Raw genomic sequence first — 13,759 nt, forward strand, 5'->3', positions numbered from 1 at the left:
GTTACAGAGACCTCCATGGAGTCACTATGATCTGTTACAGAGACCTCCATGGAGTCACTATGATATGTTACAGAGACCTCCATGGAGTCACTATGATCTGTTACAGAGACCTCCATGGAGTCACTATGATCTGTTACAGAGACCTCCATGGAGTCACTATGATCTGTTACAGAGACCTCCATGGAGTAAGTTGGTGGGGATCAGTATGATCTGAGGTGATGATGCTGGGGGTCACTATGATCTGAGGTGATGCTGCTGGGGGTCAGTATGATCTGAGGTGATGCTGCTGGGGGTCAGTATGATCTGAGGTGATGCTGCTGGGGGTCAGTATGATCTGAGGTGATGCTGCTGGGGGTCACTATGATCTGAGGTGATGCTGCTTGGGGTCACTATGATCTGAGGTGATGCTGCTGGGGGTCAGTATGATCTGAGGTGATGATGCTGGGGGTCAGTATGATCTGATGTGATGCTGCTGGGGGTCAGTATGATCTGAGGTGATGCTGCTGGGGGTCAGTATGATCTGAGGTGATGCTGCTGGGGGTCAGTATGATCTGAGGTGATGATGCTGCTGGGGGTCAGTATGATCTGAGGTGATGATGCTGCTGGGGGTCAGTATGATCTGAGGTGATGATGCTGCTGGGGTCAGTATGATCTGAGGTGATGATGCTGCTGGGGGTCAGTATGATCTGAGGTGATGATGCTGGGGGTCACTATGATCTGAGGTGATGCTGCTGGGGGTCAGTATGATCTGAGGTGATGCTGCTGGGGGTCAGTATGATCTGAGGTGATGATGCTGGGGGTTGGTACCTTGGTGGGATCCAGCAGCTGTTCTATTTGCTTGTCTTTCTTAGTTTTGTCCTCCTCCAGACGCCGTAGTTTGGCTTTCATCCTGTCCTTCTCGGACTTCTGAGCCTGAAGACTCTGGAGAGGAACAAACAGACCTGATCAATTCCTCTGAGTTCAGGATTAAAGCCATTAGATTTCTGCCATTTACTAGAAGGTTCTAAATGTCCAACACCTACTACAAAGTAGGATCAATGAGTAAGCCAGCTAACTTGCCTAAATATTCCAAAAATACCTTTGTTTTGTGTGTGTGTGTGTGTGTGTGTGTGTGTGTGTGTGTGTGTGTGTTTCGTTACCTTCTTGAGGTGGATGATCTCATCGTACATGTCCTCCTTCTCTCTGTAGTCTGGAGGGAGAATAACTGTTACACACTGTAGAATAACTGTTACACACTGTAGAATAACTGTTACACTGTAGAATAACTGTTACACTGTAGAATAACTGTTACATACTGTAGAACAACTGTTACACTGTAGAATAACTGTTACACACTGTAGAATAACTGTTACACACTGTAGAATAACTGTTACACACTGTAGAATAACTGTTACACACTGTAGAATAACTGTTACACTGTAGAATAACTGTTACACACTGTGGAATAACTGTTACACACTGTAGAATAACTGTTACACTGTAGAATAACTGTTACACTGTAGAATAACTGTTACACACTGTGGAATAACTGTTACACACTGTAGAATAACTGTTACACTGTAGAATAACTGTTACACTGTAGAATAACTGTTACACTGTAGAATAACTGTTACACTGTAGAATAACTGTTACACACTGTGGAATAACTGTTACACACTGTAGAATAACTGTTACACTGTAGAATAACTGTTACATACTGTAGAATAACTGTTACATACTGTAGAATAACTGTTACATACTGTAGAACAACTGTTACACTGTAGAATAACTGTTACACACACTAGAATAACTGTTAAACACTGTAGAATAACTGTTACACACTGTACAATAACTGTTACAAACTCTGTAGAATAACTGTTACAAACTCTGTAGAATAACTGTTAAACACTGTAGAATAACTGTTACACTGTAGAATAACTGTTACACACTGTGTAATAACTGTTACACACTGTAGAATAACTGTTACACACTGTAGAATAACTGTTAAACACTGTAGAATAACTGTTAAACACTGTAGAATAACTGTTAGACACTGTAGAATAACTGTTAGACACTGTAGAATAACTGTTACACTGTAGAATAACTGTTACACACACTGTAGAATAACTGTAGAATAACTGTTACACACTGTAGAATAACTGTTACACACTGTAGAATAACTGTTACACACTGTAGAATAACTGTTACACACTGTAGAATAACTGTTACACACTGTAGAATAACTGTTACACACTGTAGAATAACTGTTACACACTGTAGAATAACTGTTACACACTGTAGAATAACTGTTACACACTGTAGAATAACTGTTACACACTGTAGAATAACTGTTACACACTGTAGAATAACTGTTACACACTGTAGAATAACTGTTACACACTGTGGAATAACTGTTACACACTGTGGAATAACTGTTACACACTGTAGAATAACTGTTAAACACTGTAGAATAACTGTTAAACACTGTAGAATAACTGTTACACTGTAGAATAACTGTTACACTGTAGAATAACTGTTACACACTGTAGAATAACTGTTACACTGTAGAATAACTGTTACACTGTAGAATAACTGTTACACTGTAGAATAACTGTTACACACTGTAGAATAACTGTTACACACTGTAGAATAACTGTTACACACTGTAGAATAACTGTTGCAAACTGTAGAATAACTGTTGCAAACTGTAGAATAACTGTTACACACTGTAGAATAACTGTTACACACTGTAGAATAACTGTTACACTGTAGAATAACTGTTACACACTGTAGAATAATTGTTACACACTGTAGAATAACTGTTACACACTGTAGAACAACTGTTACACACTGTAGAATAACTGTTACACACTGTAGAATAACTGTTACACACTGTAGAATAACTGTTACACACTGTAGAATAAATGTTACACACTGTAGAATAAATTTAACACTGTAGAATAACTGTATAATAACTGTTACATTGTAGAATAACTGTAGAATAATTGTTACACACTGTAGAATAACTGTTACACACTGTAGAATAACTGTTACACACTGTAGAATAACTGTTACACACTGTAGAATAACTGTTACACACTGTAGAATAACTGTTACACACTGTAGAATAAATGTTACACACTGTAGAATAACTGTTACACTGTAGAATAACTGTTACACTGTAGAATAACTGTTACACACTGTAGAATGACTGTTACACTGTAGAATAACTGTTACACTGTAGAATAACTGTTACACACTGTAGAATAACTGTTACATTGTAGAATAACTGTTACACACTGTAGAATAACTGTTACACACTGTAGAATAACTGTTACACACTGTAGAATAACTGTTACATTGTAGAATAACTGTTACACACTGTAGAATACCTGTTACACCGTAAAAAAACTGTTACATTGTAGAATAACTGTTACACTGTAGAATAACTGTTACACACTGTAGAATAACTGTTACATTGTAGAATAACTGTTACATTGTAGAATAACTGTTACATTGTAGAATAACTGTTACATTGTAGAATAACTGTTACACTGTAGAATAACTGTAGAATAACTGTTACACACTGTAGAATAACTGTTACACCGTAAAATAACTGTTACACCGTAAAATAACTGTTACATTGTAGAATAACTGTTACACCGTAAAATAACTGTTACATTGTAAAATAACTGTTACATTGTAGAATAACTGTTACACTGTAGAATAACTGTTACACCGTAAAATAACTGTTACACCGTAAAATAACTGTTACATTGTAGAATAACTGTTACACTGTAGAATAACTGTTACACACTGTAGAATAACTGTTACACTGTAGAATAACTGTTACACACTGTAGAATAACTGTTACATTGTAGAATAACTGTTACATTGTAGAATAACTGTTACATTGTAGAATAACTGTTACATTGTAGAATAACTGTTACACTGTAGAATAACTGTTACACTGTAGAATAACTGTTACACTGTAGAATAACTGTTACACACTGTAGAATAACTGTTACACTGTAGAATAACTGTTACACTGTAGAATAACTGTTACACACTGTAGAATAACTGTTACACACTGTAGAATAACTGTTACACACTGTAGAATAACTGTTACACACACTAGAATAACTGTTAAACACTGTAGAATAACTGTTACACACTGTAGAATAACTGTTACACTGTAGAATAACTGTTACACACACTAGAATAACTGTTAAACACTGTAGAATAACTGTTACACACTGTAGAATAACTGTTACACTGTAGAATAACTGTTACACACTGTAGAATAACTGTTACACACTGTAGAATAACTGTTACACACACTAGAATAACTGTTAAACACTGTAGAATAACTGTTACACACTGTAGAATAACTGTTACACACTGTAGAATAACTGTTACACTGTAGAATAACTGTTACACACTGTAGAATAACTGTTACACTGTAGAATAACTGTTAAACACTGTAGAATAACTGTTACATTGTAGAATAACTGTTACACACTAGAATAACTGTTACACTGTAGAATAACTGTTACACTGTAGAATAGCACACACACACACACACTCACACACACACGCACACACCATTGGGTGAGGAGTGCAGGTGTTTGGGTTTCTTAATGCCCAGAGCCTGTTGGAGATACTCTGGAGTACAGGGAGAAGAGGAGAGACAGGCTGAGGTGTGTGTTGTGTCAAAGTCAACTCTCAGAGACTGGGACAGACCTAGAGAGAGAGAGAGGAGAGAGAGAGGAGAGACAGGCTGAGGTGTTGTGTCAAAGTCAACTCTCAGAGACTGAGACAGGCCTAGAGAGAGAGAAAAGAGAGACAGGTTGAGGTGTGTGTTGTGTCAAAGTCAACTCTCAGAGACTGGGACAGACCTAGAGAGAGAGAGAGAGAGAGAAAGAGAGAGAGAGAGAATAACATATTTTTAATACAATGGTAGACATATAATGAATAATGTTGTGAAAGACATGGTTCCCCTCTGAGCAAAACATATCACTAGGGTCAACAAAACCCTACAAGCTGTCAGCTGGAATAACATGCAACAAGATACCACACTAGCTGAATAACTGTGTGTGTATGTCCCTATGGAGGTTAGGAATAGAGTTGTCTCTCTGGTTTCTACGGAGGTTTAGGAATAGAGTTGTCTCTCTGGTTTCTACGGAGGTTTAGGAATAGAGTTGTCTGGTTTCTACGGAGGTTTAGGAATAGAGTTGTCTCTCTGGTTTCTATGGAGGTTTAGGAATAGAGTTGTCTCTCTGGTTTCTATGGAGGTTTAGGAATAGAGTTGTCTCTGGTTTCTATGGAGGTTTAGGAATAGAGTTGTCTCTGGTTTCTATGGAGGTTTAGGAATAGAGTTGTCTGGTTTCTACGGAGGTTTAGGAATAGAGTTGTCTCTCTGGTTTCTATGGAGGTTTAGGAATAGAGTTGTCTCTCTGGTTTCTATGGAGGTTTAGGAATAGAGTTGTCTCTGGTTTCTATGGAGGTTTAGGAATAGAGTTGTCTGGTTTCTACGGAGGTTTAGGAATAGAGTTGTCTCTCTGGTTTCTATGGAGGTTTAGGAATAGAGTTGTCTCTCTGGTTTCTATGGAGGTTTAGGAATAGAGTTGTCTCTAGTTTCTATGGAGGTTTATGAATAGAGTTGTCTCTCTGGTTTCTATGGAGGTTTAGGAATAGAGTTGTCTCTCTGGTTTCTATGGAGGTTTAGGAATAGAGTTGTCTCTCTGGTTTCTATGGAGGTTTAGGAATAGAGTTGTCTCTCTGGTTTCTATGGAGGTTTAGGAATAGAGTTGTCTCTCTGGTTTCTATGGAGGTTTAGGAATAGAGTTGTCTCTGGTTTCTATGGAGGTTTAGGAATAGAGTTGTCTCTCTGGTTTCTATGGAGGTTTAGGAATAGAGTTGTCTCTCTGGTTTCTACGGAGGTTTAGGAATAGAGTTGTCTCTCTGGTTTCTACGGAGGTTTAGGAATAGAGTTGTCTCTCTGGTTTCTATGGAGGTTTAGGAATAGAGTTGTCTCTGGTTTCTATGGAGGTTTAGGAATAGAGTTGTCTCTCTGGTTTCTATGGAGGTTTAGGAATAGAGTTGTCTCTGGTTTCTATGGAGGTTTAGGAATAGAGTTGTCTCTGGTTTCTATGGAGGTTTAGGAATAGAGTTGTCTCTCTGGTTTCTATGGAAGTTTAGGAATAGAGTTGTCTCTCTGGTTTCTATGGAGGTTGAGGAACAGAGTTGTCTCTCTGGTTTCTATGGAGGTTTAGGAATAGAGTTGTCTCTGGTTTCTATGGAGGTTTAGGAATAGAGTTGTCTCTGGTTTCTATGGAGGTTTAGGAATAGAGTTGTCTCTCTGGTTTCTATGGAAGTTTAGGAATAGAGTTGTCTCTCTGGTTTCTATGGAGGTTTAGGAATAGAGTTGTCTCTCTGGTTTCTATGGAGGTTGAGGAACAGAGTTGTCTCTCTGGTTTCTATGGAGGTTTAGGAATAGAGTTGTCTCTCTGGTTTCTATGGAGGTTGAGGAACAGAGTTGTCTCTCTGGTTTCTATGGAGGTTTAGGAATAGAGTTGTCTCTCTGGTTTCTATGGAGGTTTAGGAATAGAGTTGTCTCTGGTTTCTATGGAGGTTTAGGAATAGAGTTGTCTCTCTGGTTTCTACGGAGGTTTAGGAATAGAGTTGTCTCTGGTTTCTATGGAGGTTTAGGAATAGAGTTGTCTCTCTGGTTTCTACGGAGGTTTAGGAATAGAGTTGTCTCTCTGGTTTCTACGGAGGTTTAGGAATAGAGTTGTCTCTCTGGTTTCTATGGAGGTTTAGGAATAGAGTTGTCTCTCTGGTTTCTATGGAGGTTTAGGAATAGAGTTGTCTCTGGTTTCTATGGAGGTTTAGGAATAGAGTTGTCTCTCTGGTTTCTATGGAGGTTTAGGAATAGAGTTGTCTCTGGTTTCTATGGAGGTTTAGGAATAGAGTTGTCTCTGGTTTCTATGGAGGTTTAGGAATAGAGTTGGCTCTCTGGTTTCTATGGAGATTTAGGAATAGAGTTGTCTCTGGTTTCTATGGAGGTTTAGGAATAGAGTTGTCTCTGGTTTCTATGGAGGTTTAGGAATAGAGTTGTCTCTCTGGTTTCTATGGAAGTTTAGGAATAGAGTTGTCTCTCTGGTTTCTATGGAGGTTGAGGAACAGAGTTGTCTCTCTGGTTTCTATGGAGGTTTAGGAATAGAGTTGTCTCTGGTTTCTATGGAGGTTTAGGAATAGAGTTGTCTCTGGTTTCTATGGAGGTTTAGGAATAGAGTTGTCTCTCTGGTTTCTATGGAGGTTTAGGAATAGAGTTGTCTCTCTGGTTTCTATGGAGGTTTAGGAATAGAGTTGTCTCTCTGGTTTCTATGGAGGTTTAGGAATAGAGTTGTCTCTGGTTTCTATGGAGGTTTAGGAATAGAGTTGTCTCTCTGGTTTCTATGGAGGTTTAGGAATAGAGTTGTCTCTCTGGTTTCTATGGAGGTTTAGGAATAGAGTTGTCTCTCTGGTTTCTATGGAGGTTTAGGAATAGAGTTGTCTCTCTGGTTTCTATGGAGGTTTAGGAATAGAGTTGTCTCTCTGGTTTCTATGGAGGTTTAGGAATAGAGTTGTCTCTCTGGTTTCTATGGAGGTTTAGGAATAGAGTTGTCTCTGGTTTCTATGGAAGTTTAGGAATAGAGTTGTCTGGTTTCTATGGAGGTTTAGGAATAGAGTTGTCTCTCTGGTTTCTATGGAGGTTTAGGAATAGAGTTGTCTCTCTGGTTTCTATGGAGGTTTAGGAATAGAGTTGTCTCTGGTTTCTATGGAGGTTTAGGAATAGAGTTGTCTCTCTGTAGTACAGCCACATTGGTATGTTAGTAAAGAGCTGGTTTCTACGGTGATAAAGTTCTGTTTAAATTTCCATGGGACCCACCGTGCCCGTTGCTTAGCGAAGCCAGACAGCTCTCTCTGGGGGTCCGAGCTGTCTCACCCCTCTCCAACAGAGTGTCACCTCTCCCCCCTAGGGCCTCCCCCCTCTCCCCCAGAGTTCCTCTCAGGGGCCTCCAGGCTGACACCGCTGATCTCCTCGGGTTCACATCCATACTGGAGAGATACGGCGACCCTGCGCACACACACACACACACACACGGACAGACAGACAGACAGACAACAAAGTTAGGGTGGTAAAAGCAATGGAGATGAATTTGATTCTCAAAGTCAGATGTATTGTAGATGATAGCTGGTCTTACTGGGAGAAGGGGGAGGTTTACCAGACAGCTTCTTTTTCCTGGCTTTCTGTTGAGACACAAACCAGAGTTAGGAGAACTCACAAACACACCACACACACACACACACACACACACACACACACACACACACACACACACACACACACACACACACAGGAGTGGACAGAAAGTCATCTCACCTTTCCAGAGTCTGATATGCAGGTAGCAAGAGAAAGTCCATCCTCGACCTTGGAGACAAGGAGAGGATAATTAGTTAGTAAGTCTATCTATACAACTTATGGTAGACTAATAGAGTAACTACAATAACTGCTGTTACGGTGATGTCGCAAAACAGTATCCAATCTACAGAAGTAGTATTACAGAGGCTAACTAAAACAGTATCCAATCTACAGAAGTAGTATTACATAGGCTAACCAAAACAGTATCCAATCTACAGAAGTAGTATTACAGAGGCTAACTTAAACAGTATCCAATCTACAGAAGTAGTATTACAGAGGCTAACCAAAACAGTATCCAATCTACAGAAGTAGTATTACATAGGCTAACTAAAACAGTATCCAATCTACAGAAGTAGTATTACAGAGACTAACTAAAACAGTATCCAATCTACAGAAGTAGTATTACATAGGCTAACTAAAACAGTATCCAATCTACAGAAGTAGTATTACAGAGACTAACTAAAACAGTATCCAATCTACAGAAGTAGTATTACAGAGGCTAACTAAAACAGTATCCAATCTACAGAAGTAGTATTACAGAGACTAACTAAAACAGTATCCAATCTACAGAAGTAGTATTACAGAGGCTAACTAAAACAGTATCCAATCTACAGAAGTAGTATTACAGAGGCTAACTAAAACAGTATCCAATCTACAGAAGTAGTATTACAGAGGCTAAACTAAAATAGTATCCAATCTACAGAAGTAGTATTACAGTAGCTAACTAAAACAGTATCCAATCTACAGAAGTAGTACTACAGAGGCTAACTAAAACAGTATCCAATCTACAGAAGTAGTACTACAGAGGCTAACTAAAACAGTATCCAATCTACAGAAGTAGTATTACAGAGGCTAACTAAAACAGTATCCAATCTACAGAAATAGTACTACAGCAGCTAACTAAAACAGTATCCAATCTACAGAAGTAGTATTACAGAGGCTAACTAAAACAGTATCCAATCTACAGAAATAGTACTACAGCAGCTAACTAAAACAGTATCCAATCTACAGAAGTAGTATTACAGAGGCTAACTAAAACAGTATCCAATCTACAGAAATAGTACTACAGCAGCTAACTAAAACAGTGTTGGCGTTATAAATAACACATTGGCCGTGTACAAGTTGAGCATCGCTGTTGTTGACGCACCAGATCTTCTAGGTCTTCGTCCGTCGGGATATCGCTGGCCACGAGAGACATCGTTGAAGTTGGATACAGATAAAATGATAAACTAATCTCTCTTTGGAGGAATTGGACAGTTGTAGAACCTCTCCTTGCGTGTTCTTGTCATTTTTCGATGCTTCATTTCGCTATGTTGACACGTTTGCCTTAGCTATAGCTGCGGGAAAAACAAGCATTTGGTAGGAATATATATATTTTTAAACACCTCTTACTTTGAGATCAAAACATAATCAAATGCCTGTCCTCAAAACGATACGAAAGCAACAGTAGCCTAGCAGCTATAACCTACCCCATGCGATTATTTTAGATTTCGTACGAGCACAGCAGACACCTACAATCTCTCGTATTACACCGTTGCTTGGAATAAACGATGCAGAAATGGAAATATCATTTGCGGCGGTTTGCCTTCTATAATAATTCCTCTGATGTTGTTTCTCGGGCTATCTCTGTGGCATCAGTAGTCTAGCAACAAGAAACAATTGTAGCCGAGCAGCAATACGTTAATGTTCGTTTATGAGCGTCTTTGCTGCGCAGGTTTTGCGCAGACCATGACCGAGTGCTTCTTCTATGGTTTTCACTGTTCAGACAAAAACCCATAATCAATTTAAATATCTTATTATTATTGTGCATGTAAACGTACTCACTGACTGGCCTAACTCGAGGGTGTTACTGTGTGTATACATAGTTAGTGTCTTCATTTCATAGTAAAGCTGTGGCACTTCATCTGGAAAGTCATTGCTGTTTCATGCCAACTTGTGTATCCGCTGTCAGAAGCTTGTGTATGGCGTCATATGTTGCTGAAACTGGCTTGAATGTTAGCTAACGTGTGTGCTAACCCAGCTAGCTAGCTGTTTACTGTTCAAAGGCAGGTATGGGACTCTGAGTGAATGTCAGAGACACTGTGGATACTGCTGTCAGGTGTCTGTCTGTGGATACTGCTGTCAGGTGTCTGTCTGTGGATACTGTGGCAGGTGTCTGTCTGTGGATACTGCTGTCAGGTGTCTGTCTGTGGATACTGTGGCAGGTGTCTGTCTGTGGATACTATGGCAGGTGTCTGTCTGTGGATACTGCTGTAAGGTGTCTGTGGATACTGTGGCAGGTGTCTGTCTGTGGATACTGCTGTCAGGTGTCTGTCTGTGGATACTGCTGTCAGGTGTCTGTCTGTGGATACTGCTGTCAGGTGTCTGTCTGTGGATACTGTGGCAGGTGTCTGTCTGTGGATACTGCTGTCAGGTGTCTGTCTGTGGATACTGTGGCAGGTGTCTGTCTGTGGATACTATGGCAGGTGTCTGTCTGTGGATACTGCTGTCAGGTGTCTGTGGATACTGCTGTCAGGTGTCTGTCTGTGGATACTGCTGTCAGGTGTCTGTCTGTGGATACTGTGGCAGGTGTCTGTCTGTGGATACTGCTGTCAGGTGTCTGTCTGTGGATACTGTGGCAGGTGTCTGTCTGTGGATACTGCTGTCAGGTGTCTGTCTGTGGATACTGTGGCAGGTGTCTGTGGATACTGTGGCAGGTGTCTGTGGATACTGTGTCAGGTGTCTGTGGATACTGTGTCAGGTGTCTGTCTGTGGATACTGCTGTCAGGTGTCTGTCTGTGGATACTGTGGCAGGTGTCTGTCTGTGGATACTATGGCAGGTGTCTGTCTGTGGATACTGCTGTCAGGTGTCTGTGGATACTGTGGCAGGTGTCTGTCTGTGGATACTGCTGTCAGGTGTCTGTCTGTGGATACTGTGGCAGGTGTCTGTCTGTGGATACTGCTGTCAGGTGTCTGTCTGTGGATACTGTGGCAGGTGTCTGTGGATACTGTGGCAGGTGTCTGTGGATACTGTGTCAGGTGTCTGTGGATACTGTGTCAGGTGTCTGTGGATACTGCTGTCAGGTGTCTGTCAGTGGATACTGCTGTCAGGTGTCTGTCTGTGGATACTGCTGCCGGGTGTCTGTCTGTGGATACTGCTGTCAGGTGTCTGTGGATACTGCTGTCAGGTGTCTGTCTGTGGATACTGCTGTCAGGTGTCTGTCTGTGGATACTGCTGCCGGGTATCTGTCTGTGGATACTGCTGTCAGGTGTCTGTGGATACTGCTGTCAGGTGTCTGTCTGTGGATACTGCTGTCAGGTGTCTGTCTGTGGATACTGCTGCCGGGTGTCTGTCTGTGGATACTGCTGTCAGGTGTCTGTGGATACTGCTGTCAGGTGTCTGTGGATACTGCTGTCAGGTGTCTGTGGATACTGCTCTCAGGTGTCTGTCTGTGGATACTGTGGCAGGTGTCTGTCTGTGGATACTGCTGTCAGGTGTCTGTGGATACTGCTGTCAGGTGTCTATCTGTGGATACTGCTGTCAGGTGTCTGTGGATACTGCTGTCAGGTGTCTATCTGTGGATACTGCTGTCAGGTGTCTGTGGATACTACTGTCAGGAGTCTGTGGATACTGCTGTCAGGTGTCTGTCTGTGGATACTGCTGTCAGGAGTCTGTCTGTGGATACTGCTGTCAGGTGTCTGTGGATACTGCTGTCAGGTGTCTGTCTGTGGATACTGCTGTCAGGTGTCTGTCTGTGGATACTGCTGTCAGGAGTCTGTCTGTGGATACTGCAGTCAGGTGTCTGTGGATACTGCTGTCAGGTGTCTGTCTGTGGATACTGCTGTCAGGTGTCTGTCTGTGGATACTGCTGTCAGGTGTCTGTCTGTGGATACTGCTGTCAGGTGTCTGTGGATACTACTGTCAGGTGTCTGTGGATACTGCTGTCAGGTGTCTGTCTGTGGATACTGCTGTCAGGTGTCTGTCTGTGGATACTGCTGTCAGGTGTCTGTGGATACTGCTGTCAGGTGTCTGTCTGTGGATACTGCTGTCAGGAGTCTGTCTGTGGATACTGCAGCCAGGTGTCTGTGGATACTGCTGTCAGGTGTCTGTCTGTGGATACTGCTGTCAGGTGTCTGTCTGTGGATACTGCTGTCAGGTGTCTGTCTGTGGATACTGCTGTCAGGTGTCTGTGGATACTGCTGTCAGGAGTCTGTGGATACTGCTGTCAGGTGTCTGTGGATACTGCTTTCAGGTGTCTGTGGATACTGCTGTCAGGTGTCTGTTAATACTGCTGTCAGGAGTCTGTGGATACTGCTGTCAGGATTCTGTCTGTGGATACTGCTGTCAGGTGTCTGTCTGTGGATACTGCTGTCAGGTGTCTGTGGATACTGCTGTCAGGAGTCTGTGGATACTGCTGTCAGGAGTCTGTCTGTGGATACTGCTGTCAGGTGTCTGTGGATACTGCTGTCAGGACAGGGACAGAGATGAGAGAGTCAACATAAAGTTGTTCGTCACAAGACTCTGAGGTCCAGAATCAGTCTCAGGTAAGAATCAGTCTCAGGTAAGAATCAGTCTCAGGTAAGAATCAGTCTCAGGTAAGAATCAGTCTCAGGTAAGAATCAGTCTCAGGTAAGAGACTTTATCTCAGAGTTTAAAGCAGAGTCCCTTGTCGTGAAAGGAGGGAGAGAGAAAGAAAGACACACAGAGATACAGAGAGAGGGAGAGATAGAGAGATGTGTTTTGGCAATATTAATCAATATGGCATGGCAATTAACACATTGAGAGAGAGAGAAAGAGACAAAGACAGAGCAAGAGAGACTGAGAGAGAGAGAGAGAGAGAGAGAGAGAGAGAGAGAGAGAGAGAGAGAGAGAGAGAGAGAGAGAGAGAGAGAGAGAGAGAGAGAGAGAGAGAGAGAGAGAGAGAGAGAGAGAGATCCCCTTTCTGTGGCCCCTTGGTACAGAACAGTATCATATTCTCCCTGTTTATTCAGGTGGTCTTCACTATGCTCTACATAGACACACACACATGCACGCAGTCACACACACCCACACACACACATGAAGGCTCACACAGACACGCACGAAGGCACACACACTCTGTGTGTGTCTCTGCCAGTCTGTCCATCCAAAGTATTCTCTTCTCTATCTGTCTGTCTGTTCGGCTAGGTGACCCCTCCTCTCTCTGTGCTGTAAGGATGATGCAGTGTACAGGATATACAGTGGGGCAAAAAAGTATTTAGTCGGCCACCAATTGTGCAAGTTCTCCCACTTAAAAAGATGAGAGAGGCCTGTAATTTTCATCATAGGTACACTTCAACTATGACAGACAAAAT

The 13,759-nt window shown here is 41.7% G+C and overlaps 1 protein-coding gene across 5 annotated transcripts in view; it reads right to left on the bottom strand.

Moving 5' to 3' along the window:
• Positions 1-10,152, bottom strand: part of iqce (IQ motif containing E) — a 35,574-nt gene extending 25,422 nt beyond the window's left edge. Inside the window, exons 1-8 of one of the 5 annotated variants that reach the window (XM_071390137.1) lie at positions 9,916-10,150; positions 9,594-9,783; positions 8,408-8,455; positions 8,229-8,274; positions 7,913-8,101; positions 4,585-4,722; positions 1,140-1,189; positions 808-921 (exon numbers count right to left, since the gene is read on the bottom strand). In XM_071390137.1, coding sequence (XP_071246238.1) covers positions 808-921; positions 1,140-1,189; positions 4,585-4,722; positions 7,913-8,101; positions 8,229-8,274; positions 8,408-8,455; positions 9,594-9,644 — 636 coding nt within the window. In that variant the 5' untranslated portion in view covers positions 9,645-9,783; positions 9,916-10,150. Of the gene's footprint in view, positions 1-807; positions 922-1,139; positions 1,190-4,584; positions 4,723-7,912; positions 8,102-8,228; positions 8,275-8,407; positions 8,456-9,593 lie in introns of all 5 variants that reach the window. The other 4 variants (XM_071390139.1, XM_071390138.1, XM_071390136.1 and 1 more) reach the window with 4 other exon arrangements.
• Between the last annotated feature and the right edge of the window lie 3,607 nt (positions 10,153-13,759).

This window comes from Salvelinus alpinus, chromosome 2 (genome assembly GCF_045679555.1).
Source record: "Salvelinus alpinus chromosome 2, SLU_Salpinus.1, whole genome shotgun sequence".
In the NCBI taxonomy this organism is placed as follows: domain Eukaryota; kingdom Metazoa; phylum Chordata; class Actinopteri; order Salmoniformes; family Salmonidae; genus Salvelinus; species Salvelinus alpinus.